This window comes from Chelonoidis abingdonii, chromosome 9 (assembly GCF_003597395.2).
Source record: "Chelonoidis abingdonii isolate Lonesome George chromosome 9, CheloAbing_2.0, whole genome shotgun sequence".
Taxonomy (NCBI): domain Eukaryota; kingdom Metazoa; phylum Chordata; order Testudines; family Testudinidae; genus Chelonoidis; species Chelonoidis abingdonii.
In genome coordinates, this window is record NC_133777.1 from 16,178,481 (window position 1) to 16,194,531 (window position 16,051).

The following is a 16,051-nucleotide window of genomic DNA, read 5'->3' on the forward strand; positions in this document are numbered from 1 at the left end:
CCTTCCAGTGAGAATATATGAAGAGTGCAAAAGTCTTTTATATGTCAGGGGGAAAGTAATTCACGTCTAGCCAGGAAGAATTTGGAGGACAAACGTGAACTGGTTCAGTGCCAGACAGAACCCAGCCCAAATGTTGACACTGCAGAACTCTGTTTCCAGCCACAAGAGATCAGCTGGGCAGAGGAACCACTCCCACCACAGACAGCCATTGGTACTCAGCCAAACATCTGTGTGTGAGTTGGTAGGGAATGTTTGTAGTTAGTACATGAGACCACCAGGGCTTTTCTGGGCTGTGTGGGAATCTCCCACCTGCTGCCGATCTCTTTACCTGCCAGAGACAGACACCAGGTGCAGCAGTGGCTGTCCTGACTTGCTGGGGTCCCCCTGTGCGCTGTTGCCCCCATTCTGGGAAGCCTCTTCCCCTGCAGCAGCCGGCCTGACGGAAACCACCAGCCTCCTGCGGACGGTCTGCCCTAGCAGGATGTAGATGAAGGGGTTGAGGCAGCTATTGGCATAGCCCATGCTGATGGCCAAGTTGTAGGCATAGTAGAAGGGCAGGTTGGGGTGGTGCATGGTTAACTGCACCAGCTGTAGCACATAGTAAGGCGCCCAGCAGATGAAGAAGGCCAGGCAGATGGCAATGGCCACACGGGTCACTTTCCTGGCACAGGTCCTGGTGCACCTCTGGCCAGTAAGTGCCTCTGAGGACTTGGCTATCCTGAGAAGAATCCTCCTGTAGGCCACAGTGATGAGGGTAAAGGGGATGGCAAAGACGAGGAAGAACTGATAGAGAGTATACCAGTAGATGTCATTCTGCGGGTCTGGAAGCTGAATCCCGCAGCCCAGCAGCCCCCCAGGCAGAGGGATGAGCCGGGCATACATCCACACTGGGGTGATGCTGAGGAAAGAGAGAGCCCAGAGCATGCAGATCACCAGGATGGCCACAAATGGCTTCCTGAAGCGAGTGGAGGTGAAAGGGTACACGGTGGCCAGGTAGCGGTCAATGGACATGGCAGTGAGGATGTAGGTGCTAGTGAATTGGCTGTTGGCATCCAGAGCAGTGATAATGGTGCACATGGTTTCCCCAAAGTGCCAGGCTCCATTGCCCAGCAGCTGGTGAATGAGGAAGGGCATGCCCAGGAGGAAGAGCAGGTCCACCATGGAGAGGCTGATGATGAAGATATCTGGGACACTGCTCCTGGGGCTGGATTTCTTAAAGACTGTGCAGATCACCAAGCTGTTACCAATGATGCCTAGGAAGAAGATGATGCCAAACAGGGCAGGCATGAAGAAGTCAGCATAACTTACTGTGCTGGGCTCACCTGCAGAGACAGAGCATAGGCAGAGAAAGATCAGGGCATGTGTGCCGTGGGCAGGGGAAGATGGGGGGGCTTTACAGACTGGACATCCCGGTTTCTAATAAAACAATGATAATATGCTTATAGGAACATAAAAATAATGTATTTTCCACACATACATAAGGTGGCGGGTGTGTTAATATAATACACATGCCTATACACATATGTACAAATCTATTTACACTCACACATATAGACAGAGGTGCATGTGTATCTGTATGTACATGTACAGTGATATATACTATATACAGCAAACTTAGTTACACATATATATGCACTTGTGTACATGCACACATACATATAGATACAGTATACACATGAATATGCACATCTAGGTTTAGATACAGCATATCTGTTTTTGTGGATACACACGCATGTATCACCTTGTGTACAATATATGTACATGTGTGTATCTATGTATGTAGGAGTCTGTGTATATGCACACACACCATATATAAATACACGTGTGTATGTGTATATATAATGCACATACTCCTTAGTTATACAGTAGACTCATAATAGCCCCAGTCGCATCACTTTTAGCTTTGAGAAAAGTGATCAGCAATTATCCCTGTATATAAGACCTCCTGACAGTATACACAAATATATATTTTTACCTACTCATTTACTTACCAGGCAGCGAAAAGTTTTGCACAGCCTTGGTGATGTTAGCAGTGCAGCTGTTCAAGTGCTCCGTATAATTCGGTTTAAAATCCATCCCTTGGCAGTAATTGGATCTGATCAATAGTTTGAAGATGTCGCAGTGCTGATGTTTAATGTAGAAGAAAGGTGGCCAGTTCCTGGGAGATCCTGTGATGATACTCAAAACTGCTGCTCTGAGAATCAGGAAAGGCTGCTGTGTTGGTCAAAAAGCAGCTGTTGCAAAGCTCTGAATCCCCTGCTCCTGCACCAATGCCAGGTGAAACTGACACCAGAATGTAAGAAGCAAAGTGCCTATCAGCAAGCTGTTAGCCCAATGCCTATTAACACACTGGGAGAGAGAACAGAGAAGCAGAGCTCATTTATGTAGTGCAGAAGGCAGTGACTAGGCTCCACAGGTTTATTTCTCAGTCCACTAATGTTCTATAGAAAGATAGTGGGACTTGCGCTAAGTAAATTGAAATACATTACACACATGTACAAACACATGCATTCAACATACAGGGCAGCTGGAGCTCTCAGGACTCATATAAGCAAGTCAATAACACTATCAGCCTGAAAAGTTAATCTGAAGAGCCAACAATTAAACTTCAGTTGTATATGCTATTAATTTGCTGATAAACCTGCTGAGTTGCAGCGCGATGAAGGACCTCATCTTTCCCTCTCTCTCTCCCCCTTCCCCAACTATTCCACATTTTACTCCAGTGAACCACTGAAGCATCTCTGGACTATGGAAGCAAGGACTGCTTTTGGTCAACACAGGCAGGCACTGCTTGGTGAGGAGGGGAACCAATCAGGAGATTTCTTTTCAAGGTTTGTGTGAAACTGTTGAAGTTTTATAGAATTTACATGTAATAAATACAATATTGGAAAAATTAAATAAATGAGGTGGGACCCAGGCTTTCATTTAAATTACTGTCTTGCTTCTCCCATAACTTAAACTACAACATAATCTTAGCAGCCAGTGCACGCATGAACTGTAGACTCATTGATATTAGTCACTTTGGAAGATGAGATTACATACTAGGGATAATAGTTCTAGTGAGAGTGGCTAGTAGACAGTAATGCAAGGAAAGGCAGGCTGATAATCAGAGTGATGTGATTTCAAGTCCCATTTCTTGCTAAGCACAATGATTCCTGGTACTTGGAAATAATTTCTATCCTGGTGGTTCATCGACCAGTGACCATTTTAAGGTCTAACAGTGCAGGGGAAAAAATCATTTAATTTACCAGATAGGGCAGGATGCTTTCAGCATCACAGCCCTTTGGGTCATACTGCCCCGCAGGAGTCCCTGTAATTTGTAAACCGCATTCTCAACTGGGTCGTTGCAGTTCTGGTCCATTCTGGTATCTGCACAGGGAAATAAGGTTGGTTGAAAGGAAAAGTATAAGTGTTGACTCCCAATCATTCCAGTAATTTTTCCTTGCTGCCTTGCTTGGGGCATGCTTTTATAGTCGTTTCAGAAAATAGGACTTAACCATCTCCTCTCTTGCTTTTGAGATAAGGGGAAAATTGTTATGCACAAGTCTGTGCCATTAGCATCAATGTCAGCAAGGGAAATGTATGAAGAAACAGACTTTACTTAAAAATTGGAGTCACTGTAATTGCAATTACATAAATTTCTTCACACACAAGTGCAGAGCAATGACTGCTTATCAAGATTTTCATTACAATGCTCTTGCCTTACCTTGGGTCTGCAATTCTTCTAGGTGCAAAGGGAAGTGTTTGTTTTATTGCAACACTTGAAAGCCAGCACACTTGTAGATATAGCAGCCACTGTGGAAAGCTTCACTTAAGAATGCACTTTCCTTTGGAAGCTGGCAGGTTAAGACTACTCACACAGATGGCAGAAGCGTGCATCATAAAAACTTGCTGATGGGCTGTACTAACCACAGCTGTGATGTGAATTCTTCTTGGTCAGCACTGAACATGAATAAAAGTGCAGCATTCTGCTCAATGTTACAATGTTTTTCCATACAAATCCTTGGCTGACTGATATTGACATAGCTCCATTGTGGAGCTGTACTGATTTACACCAGCTGAGGATGTGGTCCAAAACTGGAAGTAGCAGCAATTGTGAATGTTGCATAAACACTTCCAGTATAAGATTGTTATTTATTTCACCTTTTGGGATGAAATGTTGTAGGCTTTCACTCAGTCCAAAGATTAAGGTGTGTTTTGTTTTGTTTTAATTTAAGCAAAATACTATAATTTCTGCTGTTTTTTTCCCTAGTATGTGGAATGTGGAGAAAAAAATCGCTCATTTTAAACTAAAAAACAGCTCTTTAGCTCAAATGACAGGAGGTAAAAAGTTGTATGAGTTTTGATTTGACTATGTTATGAAGTGTGGAGGAGGAAACGCTCTTTGCAGGATTGGAGTCCATAATGAGGAAATTCTCTTCATAATGTACTACACAGAGGCAAACACTTCACACTTCTCTTAGAGTTAAGTGTGAAAGTGCTTTTTTGAAAGGACCAGCGCACTGAGCATGTTGCAGGATGGAGCCCTAATGTATGTAATATGATGCACAGCCAAAGATGGGTCTCACTGCACATATGGACGTGACAAACTTACCAGCACAGTGAAAAATTAAAGTGAACTTTGTGTCTTGGACTGCAGTTTCATTAAGCAGAATAGATTCAACTGAAAAAGTGTGGTCATCAAGTAGTAAAGACTGAAGCCAATACTCTGAACTTGTCATGGCTTAAATAAAATTTGAAATGTGAAAGATTTGGAAAGGAAGGACTCAAAGAACATAAGAGTTCATTTAACACAAAAATCTCTGTGGAGGTGTTTAAAGCCAAATCTTTTAGTTTTAGGTTACAGCATTTCTGATTTAAGTTACAGTCACACAGCAGCTTTGTGCGAGACAGGAGTAAATTTGGGTCTACACTAAGGGGCATATTTGTTTTGAGGGATAATTTGAAATATAACTTCAGTTTAGAAACAAACAGTGTAACAGTTCATGCAATGTTGCAACATTATACCAGCTGAGGACCAAGAATGCTGCTGCCTGTTTAAAGACAAGGAGGGCTGAATATCCCCAAATAATGCCAAACTGGCGACAGCTTGTGGCAGTGAAATTTATTTAGCACTAATTCTCAAGGTGACATGTTTGGGTTAATACAAAACGAAGAGAGAGCTTGTAAAAACTGAAATCTAGTTCTAAGTAATGTTCATGATGGTTTAAGTTTTGAAAACTTGTTTTTCTTACTTTAGCAAGGATAAACAGGGTAACAGCAAAAAGACAACCCAGATAAACAAATAGCACTTTATTAAACTAAGTATCTTTGAGACACACGAGGTTACTGCTTAAGCAAAGATGTTTAGTATTTGCCCTCTCCCAGAAAAAGTTCACAGAAGTTACATATTCAAAGAGTGAAAATTGGTAAGCAAAATAGACTTTCAAAAACATTCAGACACATAAGGCAAAACACTAAGGCCCTAACCAGGACCTCTCGTGGGACAAGAGAATGAGGAAGGTATCCCTTCTGAATAACTTACCAGAACATGCAAGAGTTTAGACCAGTGGTCCCCAAGCTTTTTTGCTCATCCCCCCCATCCCTTATCTGATCCGCAAACCCCATCCACCCACCCTGGAAGCCGTGGCCAGGAGCGGGGACAGAGCTGGTGCTGGGCACCATGGTCAGGAGTGAAGCCAGTGCTGCAGCTGGGGCCGTGGTCGGGGCCAGGAGTGGAGCTGAATGGTGCTCCCTGCCCCCCCGGGGGCTGGCTCGGGCCCTGCTGTGTTCCCCCTAAAGCTCCTCCCCAACCCTTTAGGGGTCTGCCCTCCCAGTTTAGAGACCACTGGTTTAGGCTATTAAATATTATACATAGTAAATTTTGCTTTAACTTGCTTTTCCAACAACATATATATTTAAGATGGTGCAGGCTTAGTTCTTTACTGCACAGATATTTTGATAACCACTGTTAAGGCTTACAAATATTTTTCTAGTATTCAAACAGGTGTCACCTTGTGTTGCTGTGCTTTGCCATTTCCCAAGTGCAAAAACATCCAACTGCAGCAGTCGGGTTGTTCCACTTTGATTCCCCATCTAAGATTAGAATTCTAACACCAACAGTTATAATCTCAAACACACACTTCCTTCTTGCACAAAACTGCCCCAGTTTTATTGGAAATTATTGCTTTTATAGCAATAGGATTGGACGGTGTAGTGTATTTGGAAGATTTCTCACCATGCCCTGTAGACTTAGTATGGCAGTGAATTGACAAAAGGTTAAGATACTGTTCCTATTCATTTTACAGCGACAACCAAAGAGGCATATTGAGTCTCAATTTCCGTAAACAACGCACAAAGCTTGAGTATTTGACAGGTAAACACAAAGTTACAATTCAGAACAGTACAAGTAAGTGCATATCAAGGAAGACAGGAAGCTGGGAAAGTCCTGTTCATTCGCTCTTCGTGTTCTTGTTAGAAGGGTCCAAGACAGGTGGACTACTCTGTAGCAAACTGTTTTCATTAGCTTCTTCCTTCTTTACCAGGCTGCTGTATAATGAGAAGAATGGTCAAATTTACTGGGTTATGCTTTGACAAGAGATTGTTGAGATCCTACCCAACACAAAGAAAACTGCGCAGTATGGTGGTTGACAAACTTATTATCTAGCATTTCTAGAACAACTATTATTGAATTATCTGGGTGCTCTCCCAGCGATTATCTCACTGGAGCCAGGGATCCCTGTACGGGGATGGGCTTGATGCATGTTGTCCACTTACTCTGAAAGATCAGCAATGAATATGATGAATATTTTTTTAGCTGTGGCTGTATAATGTGGAACAACTCTCATGTGGAGGAAGGAGGGGAAATTTTTGGGAGCATCAGGTGATATAAGAGACCTAGCAGAATGATTCCACTGAAGCCATGCTGCTGGAGAGCAGGAGTGGCAGCGAGCTTTGGAGCCAGCACAAAAACAGGGCTTCTGCCTGATAACCTATGTTTTGGCAAATCTCTTAGGATCCACAGGTACTAGTACTCCTGTTCTTTTGGCAGATACAGACTAACACGGCTGCTACTCTGAAACAGGTGGTTCTGTTTGTCCTTGAATATGGAAGGGATACTGCCCTGCAGATGCAAAATCTGAGAAAAGTCCTCTGATGGAGCCCTCAGTTTTATTCCCTACAGGTCTGCCTTCTGCTGGACGGGTGATTTGGACCCTGGAAAGTAGTACTGCTGGATAGAGCTAGTTCCTACTAGTAATAGAAGCAGGCTATAGGTGGCACTCCAGCTTAATCCTCTTTAGCTCCTTTTACACTCACTAAGGGCTTGGCTACACTTGGAAATGTGCAGCGCTGGGAGTTACAGCTGTGGTCATACAGCTGTGTAGGAACAGCGCTGCAGTGTGGCCACACTGACAGCTACCAGAGCTGCAGTGTGGCCACATTTGCAGCGCTGTTGGGAGTGGTGCATTGTGGGCAGCTATCCCAGCGTTCAAGTGGCCGCAATGTGCTTTTCAAAAGAGGGGGGTGGGGTGGAGTGTGACAGGGAGCGTGGGGGAGACAGAGAGAGTGGATTTTTGGAGCAGAAACTGTGACAGCTCCCTGCCTTGCAAATTCTGGCCATTTCCCCCACCTTCACTCAGCTCTTAAATGCAAAAGGTTCAGCCGCAGATAAGCACCTTCTCCGAGGCTCCCTCCCCCCCCGCCGTGTATTTCGTCTCCATCAAGCAATACACTAGCAGCTTGTTCTCTAGCTTCTGCCTGCAAGTTTCCTAAGACTAGAGGAGATACAACCACAGCTACCTTCATCATTAAAAGTTTCTTGACGCCTTCGCTCCACCCCTCGTCGTTATTTCACTAATGCAAATTATGCACTCCTAAATAGCCTTCAGACCACATGAGCAGCTGCTCAACATGGACTCCCCCCTCCTCTCTCCTCAAGCAAACAGCTGTGAACATTCCAAAGCATCCGCCCTCGCTCGCTCGCCTGGAGCAAAGACAGCTGTGTTTGTTTTTAGAGCTCGTCGTTCAGCCATTCTTCCTGTTTGTTGTGACAGGATTCTGGGATACCTCTTAATACCCTGGAGGCCAATAACAGCGTGTTGGTGTCCACATCTGATGAGCAGCGCTGCATCACCAGCTGCTTGAAGTCGCGACCCACTCAGACCAGGTGTACAGCCAGCGCTGCAGCCAGGGAGTTGCAGCGCTGGCTGGGCTTTGTAAGTGTGTACACAGAGTGAGTTGCAGCGCTGTAACCCCTTCACCAGCGCTGCAACTCTCCAGTGTAGCCAAGCCCTAAGACAGAACGCACATGTAACAGTGTGACTTAGGCTGTCATTTACAATACTAATACATTCTAGTGTGCTGGATCATTTATAATACAGTTGTCCCTGACCCAGTTAAAACATGCTTCCAATCTGTAATATAAACAGGACCTTAACTGTATTCTGCAGAGTGGACAAGGCTTTAGCTTAGTTATGGAACACAGTCAAGGTCCCGTCTGCACTACAAAATGGAACAGTATTGTAACCAGGTGTCCTGACTTAGTTGCATTTGTAGAGGTGCCCCAAGGCTTCTTGCATCTTAGCCCTGGTCGACACTACAGAATTTCTTTGGTATAACTATGTCACTCAGGGATGTGAATATTGACACCCAAGTGACATAGTTACATCAACCGAAGCGCCAGTGTAGACAGCGCTATGTCAGTGGGAGAGCTTCTCCTGCTGACATAGTTAATCCATCTCCGTGAGAGGCAGTAGCTAAGATGATGGGAGAAGCTCTCTCCCGTTGTCTTAGAGTGTCTTCATTAAAGTGCTACAGTGATACAGTTGTGCTGATACAGCATTTTTAAGTTTAGACCTGCCCTTGGAGAAAGGTGATTGTGTAATTAAAAAACACTGTTGTGTCATATCTAACCAAAGCATAAGTTACAAGTTTTATAAAACAAGCTTTTACAAAACCTAACACTAACAGAAATATTTCCACAATTTTTAAAAGGTTTTCTTGTTTTGCTTTTAAAATAGATATTTATTTGCAATGGCTGCTACAAAAGCTTTGCATAATTGTGATAATGCAAGAGAACCAGACAGTAAATTGACTGGAAAATGGCTATAAAACTAAAATTATTCTATTTTCTTCTCCCAAGTTAAAGTGAACACACACAGTGCACAGGTAAGAGGAAATAAAATTGTTAAAGTTCTTTCAGTTTAGTAATCTAAAGAATTACTAACAGTTACATAATGATCAAGAATACCACAGGAATCAAATGGCTGAAACCCAAACCATGGCTAAAGTTCTACAAGAGACTCATTTAATAAAGGGGAGGGAAAAGATGAAACGCATGAACAGTCAGGATTTTTAAAAGCATTCCCAGACCATGTGTTTCTTTATAGTGGCTTAATTCTTTCTATTTGTTACGTTCAAGTCCTTAATATTTAAAGCAGCCACATAACCCTGTTAATTTGTTGCAGTGTTTTAAAAGTTGAATAATTTTACCTGTTTGACAAGAGGCTACATTAATACCAAAAGTGCATTGTATAATTGCATATAACTATTTCTTCCTCCTCTTCCATAACTAGAAAACAGAGCCAGAGGTCCCTATATTAATTCCTACTAAAATACACATTAATATTAGTGGCTGAACAGATACCTGCTGCATATTAATGGTTACAGTAACGTGCTATACTGACCAAGAATGACAAGTTTATTATCCTAAGTTAACCAAACGGTAATCAATGACGAGCCAGAGCTGCAGTTTGACATTACAGTATAGATCACTATGTAAATGCTTACTTTGGAGTATGCCAGTAGTTGATTAGAGTTGAAAGAGCTATGTAGCAAATACTCAGTACTCCAGAAACTGCCAATGAAAGGACGCCCAGGCCACTCAGCGCACAAAGAAGGGCTATGCCACCTACTGATATTACAACACCTAGTAAGAGAGAATTAGTTTATTTGCACAAATACACATACAAGTATACACACCAGGTCCAGGAGATCTATGCCATCCCAAATTCAAATGATCAGTGAAAATGGTGTAGCACAACAACTAGCTGATCTGTTCACAGTGTAATAGTTGAAGGCCTGATAGTCCCCATCCACAGGAAATCCTGTGGGCTAAAGGGGAGGAAATCGCCATGAGGTTCTCTTTGCAGAGTTTTCCCCTGATGGGTCTTTGAGTCTTCTAGGGTGATACTTATCTCCCTGTGGAGTAGCCTGTGGGGCCAGCCCCCAAATTTCACTCATCTTCTAGGCTCTGTGCAGATCCCAAAGGATTGGAGGCAAAGGGGGGGCTAGGATCTTCTGCACAGAAGCTCTGTGCCACCCCAGCAGCTCTGGTCACAATTTGGCTGTGGAGAATAACTCCACCGGGGCTACACTGCCATGACCTCCCCTAATGGCTGTCTTTACAGGGGTTCCCCCACCACAGAAAGATAATACATCATCTTCCTGCTCTGAGCTCCACAGGGCTGATTAGCAAGCAATGTGCATCATGTCCCAAGTCAGACCCTGGTCTGTCCCTTCTCTTCCAAGTGGATCCCCTGGCTCACAGAGAGCTTTCCATGGGGAAGCCTGGGAGAGGAATAATCAGGCCCAAAATTTATTTGGTGGTGGACAGGAGATTTGGAAGTATCCTTGATAAAAGCAATTTTAATAAATGACATTTGTTACAGTCCAGCAGAAAAAACAAAACTATTTGCTCTTCTAAATGTGCTCTTACTAAATCTCTTTGAAGGCCAGAGATGAAAGTTATCCATGGCAAGGATAAATGGATTAACAGTGTACAGTGTTGGGATTATCTGCGCCCAAGACAGGAAAATCCTTTCTCCCTTTTTAATTAGAATACTATTCGGTTTTAAAAGTCTGTTGCTGTTTCTGAAAGTAGAGACACGCACAAAAAGATCACTACAATTTGATTGTACCAGGAACTTCTGCAGGTCAGAGATAAGAGAAAGGAAAATCCTTTAAATAAATAACTTTGTCCTAAATGTTACTGATCTTTGTAGTAAGGAAATAAATAGATAAAGAAAATACCTTCAACGACGATAACCCCCATACAGGCCATTATGGTTGTTGAAATCACAAATATCAGAAAGAATGCAACAGGAATAGCAGATACGGCAATAAACACCAGCAGTGACAGGGCGACAAAAGGATGATCATCTAAGTACTGGCCAACTCGAGAGTTCATAAAAGAAACAACCTATAAACGATTGAAAGAAGAAAAGTAGAATTAGATCAGATTTTAATTTTAATTTTTTTAAAGTCTCTATTACCTAAGAAAGGGGTCAAAACCCTTTTAGTGACATTTTGCGTACAAACATTTCATAAGTACATAAATTGATGAATTAATGTCAGAGGCAGTGGCCATCCTGTTTCAGAAGTATGAGCATCTTTCTGTCTAGGTACTTCTAGGGCACTCATCAACATCATGTCTGAATGCTTCAAAAATTCTATAGTGAACACACCAAAGAAAAGTTTCTCCAACACATGTTGAAACAAAGGCAGAGATCACAATGGATTTAGCAAGGCAGATCATGTATTTTAGCATCTTTAAAAACTGGACAGTGAAGTGAAAACAATGAAGAGAGATCAGTTGGAGGTGAAGATTCCTCAGCAATAGCTTAAAATAATTTACAAGGAGTATCCAGTTCATTGTGATACTGACAAACTTCAACATGTGCATAATAAAATAAGTATCAAAAGCCAAAATGACAAATAAAACATGAAAGTCCACGGTATAACACAACTGATTTCAGTGGAGTTTTACCAGTTACTATTTTGATCCAATGACCTATATTTGTTTAAAAATCTGAAAATCCTGTTAGTAGAAGTATCTAGATGACATTTTTTCAAAGCTTCTAAATTAAGGGGCATAAATAATCTTTTCAGGGATCCTGCCTCACCTATTAACTTGCAGACTTCCCCTCCTCTACATGTAACGACACTGCAAACTCATCTACATTAGAAAATTGTACTGCTTTAATTATACCAGTATAGTTAAAAAGGTATAGCCCTCTTAGGGTATGTCTATACTACCCACCAGATAGACGGATAGTGTTTGATGTATCATGGATCGATTTATCGCGTCTCATCTGGACGCAATAAATCAATTCGTTAATCGATGCCTGTACTCCACCTCAGCAGGAGGAGTAAGTGGAGTCGATGGGGGAGCCGCGCCAGTTGTCTCGCCGCCGTGAGGATGGCCAGGTAAGTCGAACTAAGATACGTCGACTTCAGCCCACCACTAGTGTAGCCCAGGCCTTAGGTAGAACATCAATTTCTTTATGCTGTGTTTTGGTGTGAAAGCACCAGAGAGGTAATGGCATACTATTAAGAATAAGAAAATCAGTTCCAGATCACTTAATCTATGCTCCAGTTTCCTTATCTGTAAAATGGGGATAATATTTGCCACCTACTTTACTGAGCTGTTGTGAACCTTACTATTTTGTGAAGCATACAGATGCTACAGTAATAAGTACCACAGAAATGCCCCTATTTTTTTTTAAGTTCTTTTTGAGTCCTCTTATTAAAAGAAGGAACTAATTTTCTCTTTGGAAATTCAATATTAGTTTTATAATTAAATTTCATTATCATACAACCATAAAATAAAATAGGGCATGATGTTCCAGCAATGATGAAAGAAGAAGTATTCTATAAATAATGCCCTGTAAAATTATAAAATAATGCAAAACCCACATTGGAGTTGGTGTGGATGGTTTGCATCATGGAGTGCCATTGTTTCTGTAGTTCTTGCATTTCTTTTGACATTTTGGAGACTTCAGTGTTGATCTTGAATCCTCTTCTGGAGAATTAATGCTTTTTTAGCCATCCACCCTATTTAAAAGTTAAGATAAAATTACTGACAGGCTTAGGCATGATTATGTGAAAATTTCTCTTGTTTGAAACAGAAATATTTAGTTGATTATAGATTTTAATGTTACATGTAAAACATATAAAATTTAATGTAGTAGTCTAAATTCCTGACAACTCTCCTGAGACATCCCCAAGTCCAGAAAAATTTCTCATTGTTCAAGTATCACAAATATAAAATAAAATGTCTCTGACCTTAATTTAGATAATAAAACCTGTACTTAACAGTAATAATATACCCAAATACCCAGTAGGAACTCAGTTCTATCTCTTTAGGTATTATACCACATTCATTTCTGCCTGAACAGCCAATAATTTCCAAAGGTTACATTAATAAGGCTATATGCACCTGTATATGGCTGCATATCTATAGCTAAAATCAAACACTGTTCAACATTACAAATCAATGTGTAGAGCAGAGGTAAGCTGCTTTCAGTCTGAACATACATTATAAGCTCCTGAAACTTAAAAGGGCAGCATCAACTTAAAATTGCTTATTTGAAAGTTTATCCTATTATTGCTGCAAGGAACACTATAATTGAAAGATTAGAAAACATTTTACCTTTAGTTTTCTGAAAGTTTACCTTGTAATTTTACATCACTTTGTCTATAATCAATTTCACCATAATCAGTTTCCTCTTTGTTTGTATAAGCCTTTCCCACAGCAACAAGGGGAAAAAATTAAGTGGAAGATGTAAAACTTGGCAAAGGGACTCAAGGGTGGATGTAGTACATGAAACTACTTTTAACCTTTGAACTGACTAGATTTCAAATTGACTGTATCTCCTTGCGTGTTCACTTTTTTAAAATTACACAATTAGCGCTGTTCCAAGTGAGGTTTCAAATGGGGTTTACCAGTTGATTAAATTTAAAATATAGCCAGTGTCTTCCAAAATCACATTTCCTTTGAAATTTAAAATCAAAGTACAATATTACTTTTACTGACAAATGATGAGTTCAAAAATATTATCAGGGTGGATGCAGTTAAAATGGGAAGTTATAAAATTATGTATTCAATAATTAGTAGAAGTATGGCTCTAAATGCTATTATCCTAGCTGTTAATGGTAAGAAGGGAAACCTACTAGGTACTATTACAAACACTGCATACAAGCCCTGACAAATAATCCTTATTAAGTATCGTCTGAGAGTCTTCAGAAACTTATTCTATCTAGAATGAAACCAATGATCTGTAGTTTGAACGAAATATAGCAGTGATGAGAGGCTCAAAGATGCCTGTATTGATATGGTCTGTAGGAGGAAATGTATTTCTATGTCAGCATTCAAGTTAAGCCATGTCTACACTACAGTGACTATAGTGGCATAGCTATGGTGCCTCAGCTAAGGCTATATCTACACTATGCACCTTTTAGCGACATGGCTGTGTTGCTACAGAAGTGTCGCTAAAAGGGTTTGTTGGCAGGAGAGTTTTCTGCTGACAAAAAACTTCTGCCCCCAACGAGTGGTATTTGCTTTGTTGGCAGGAGAGTGCTCCTGCCGCCAAAATGCTGGTCACACTGGTGCTTGTCAGTGGCAAAACGTCTGTCTTTTGGGGTGTGGTGTTTTTTTAACACCTCTGAAACACAAAAGTTTTGTTGTTCAGGTGCCAGTGTAGACAAAGCCTAACACTGCAGCACAGACACAGGTTTTTCTGCTGTAGAAACACCAAGGTCGCCCAGAGGGGGGGGCAAGTGGGGCAATTTGCCCCAGGCCCCACAGGGGTCCCACGAGCCCTGGTCTGGCAGCGGTCCGGGTCTTCGGCGGCATTTCAGCGGGGGGGGCCCTTCAGTGCTGCCGAAGATGCAGAGCAACTGAAGGGCCCCCCCTGCTGCCAAAATGCCCCGCGAGCCCTGGCCGGGTGGCGGACCAGATCATGGGGGGGGGGGGCCTTCAGTGCTGCCAGAGACGTGCGCAACTGAAGCCCCTCTCTCCCCCGCTGAAATGCTGCCAAAGACCCGGACCGCCGCCGGGTGAGTACAAGGGCTGCAGCTTCCCCCATTTGCCCCAGGCCCCCTGAATCCTCTGGGGGGCCCTGAGGAACACCACATGTGAGTAACAGAGCTGGGTCTAGGGAAAGCATCCTTTGATTGACCTGTGTATAGAGTGAGGGTTTGGTGGGCAAGTCTACAGGAGGCTTTGACTAGCATGGCTGTGGCACTCTGCTGTGGATTTTTCACCCCCCTAAATGCTGGAGCTGTAATGACCTACATCTTAAGTGTAGCTCAAGCTTAGTGGGCAGCGTGGGCTGATTCGCAGGGGGACCACACTGCTGGTGGGGGGGTTCCAGCAGAAGAGACAAAAACAGACCCAGCCAGGAGGCCCCGCTGGGGACGAGGCTCTCTCGCCGTGCGGCGGGAGTGGGGAGAACAGCTCTGGGCGCAAAACCCGGACACCCTCTCCCGCTTCTCCGCAGGGCAGCCCGAGCGCTGTGCCCCGCCGAGGAGGGGCGCCAGGGAGGGGGAGTTCGCCGGAGCTGGGCGGGGGGAGGCGACTCACCGTGGGACAAGCCTCTTCCTGGGGACCAGGCGGGCCGGCCTCTCCCAGCAGCTCTGCGGGCACGGGGGGTCCCTGATACCAGGGGCCTGGCGGATTCCCGTCTCCGGGCGAGGAGGCTCCACGCGAAGCCCCCAGCCAGCGGCGCGCGGCCCAGACGGCGCTGATCCCCTTACCTCAGAGCCTGACTCGCCATTCCAGCGGCGGGCAGCCGCCTCCGCCCGGCTCGGCCTGGCTGGCGGATGCTACGCCTGGGAGTGGGGCAGCAACCTGCCCAGGCCTGCAGGCAGCAGCCGGCTGGGGCGGACCGGGGCGGGGCTGCTGCTGCCGCCGCTTCCCCCTGCTGGGTTTGGAAGCACAGCTCCTGTCATGTGGGACAGGCCTCCCCCAAGGCACATGCCTCTTGCCTACGCGTGAAAGCTAAAAGAAGGGCATGGGGGGCGGGGCGGCACGGGACCTGAGGAAACACTGTCGGTGCTGGTCTAGCAGGCCCATAACGTATAAGGCACGTCCATGGGCCTGGCATGTTCACATACAACGTGGGCGCTGTTGCACCCACACATGTGGCACTGCTGTGTCTCCACAGAACATTGTCTGCCACAGTGTGGGAAGGGGTGGGGTGGGAGCTGCACACTTCTGGCAGGATCAGAGGGCGTGGGGGGGGGGTGGAATCGGATACACAAAATGCAAACTTCTTGCTAAGCCCATGTC

At 43.8% G+C, this 16,051-nt stretch overlaps 2 protein-coding genes and 1 long non-coding RNA gene across 4 annotated transcripts; all 3 read right to left on the minus strand.

Annotated features, from left to right (window-relative positions):
• Nucleotides 1-324: 324 nt before the first annotated feature.
• On the minus strand, nucleotides 325-2,076 carry MCHR1 (melanin concentrating hormone receptor 1). The gene is made up of 2 exons (XM_032802140.1): nucleotides 1,992-2,076; nucleotides 325-1,322 (listed from the first exon to the last, which is right to left on the minus strand). The coding sequence occupies exons 1-2, from the start codon at nucleotides 2,074-2,076 to the stop codon at nucleotides 325-327; spliced, it is 1,083 nt and encodes a 360-aa protein (XP_032658031.1).
• Nucleotides 2,077-5,277: 3,201 nt separating this feature from the next.
• Nucleotides 5,278-15,661, minus strand: LDAF1 (lipid droplet assembly factor 1). 2 transcript variants are annotated; one of them, XM_032802153.2, is made up of 5 exons: nucleotides 15,517-15,661; nucleotides 12,676-12,813; nucleotides 11,011-11,179; nucleotides 9,769-9,907; nucleotides 5,278-6,528 (listed from the first exon to the last, which is right to left on the minus strand). In XM_032802153.2, the coding sequence occupies exons 2-5, from the start codon at nucleotides 12,745-12,747 to the stop codon at nucleotides 6,432-6,434; spliced, it is 477 nt and encodes a 158-aa protein (XP_032658044.1). In that variant the 5' UTR covers nucleotides 12,748-12,813; nucleotides 15,517-15,661; the 3' UTR covers nucleotides 5,278-6,431. The 2 variants fall into 2 exon arrangements, with proteins under 2 accessions (XP_032658044.1, XP_032658045.1); XM_032802154.2 differs by lacking the exon at nucleotides 5,278-6,528 and adding an exon at nucleotides 9,463-9,550 and having other exon boundaries at nucleotides 15,517-15,615.
• On the minus strand, nucleotides 7,160-8,833 carry LOC142047308 (uncharacterized). Its single transcript, XR_012656497.1, has 2 exons — nucleotides 8,279-8,833; nucleotides 7,160-7,302 (listed from the first exon to the last, which is right to left on the minus strand). It is a non-coding gene; the product is annotated as an uncharacterized LOC142047308 (long non-coding RNA).
• Nucleotides 15,662-16,051: the final 390 nt, after the last annotated feature.

Excerpts from the sequence above, each read along its gene's own strand:
- MCHR1 (XM_032802140.1), bottom strand. The coding sequence starts at position 2,076 with ATGGATTTTAAACCGAATTATACGGAGCACTTGAACAGCTGCACTGCT. Across the intron at positions 1,323-1,991 it reads GCAAAACTTTTCGCTGCCTG|GTGAGCCCAGCACAGTAAGT; the intron begins GTAAGTAAATGA and ends CTGTCTCTGCAG.
- LDAF1 (XM_032802153.2), bottom strand. The coding sequence starts at position 12,747 with ATGTCAAAAGAAATGCAAGAACTACAGAAACAATGGCACTCCATGATG. Across the intron at positions 9,908-11,010 it reads GGGGGTTATCGTCGTTGAAG|GTGTTGTAATATCAGTAGGT; the intron begins GTATTTTCTTTA and ends CTCTCTTACTAG. Across the intron at positions 6,529-9,768 it reads AACTACTGGCATACTCCAAA|CAGCCTGGTAAAGAAGGAAG; the intron begins GTAAGCATTTAC and ends CTCATTATACAG.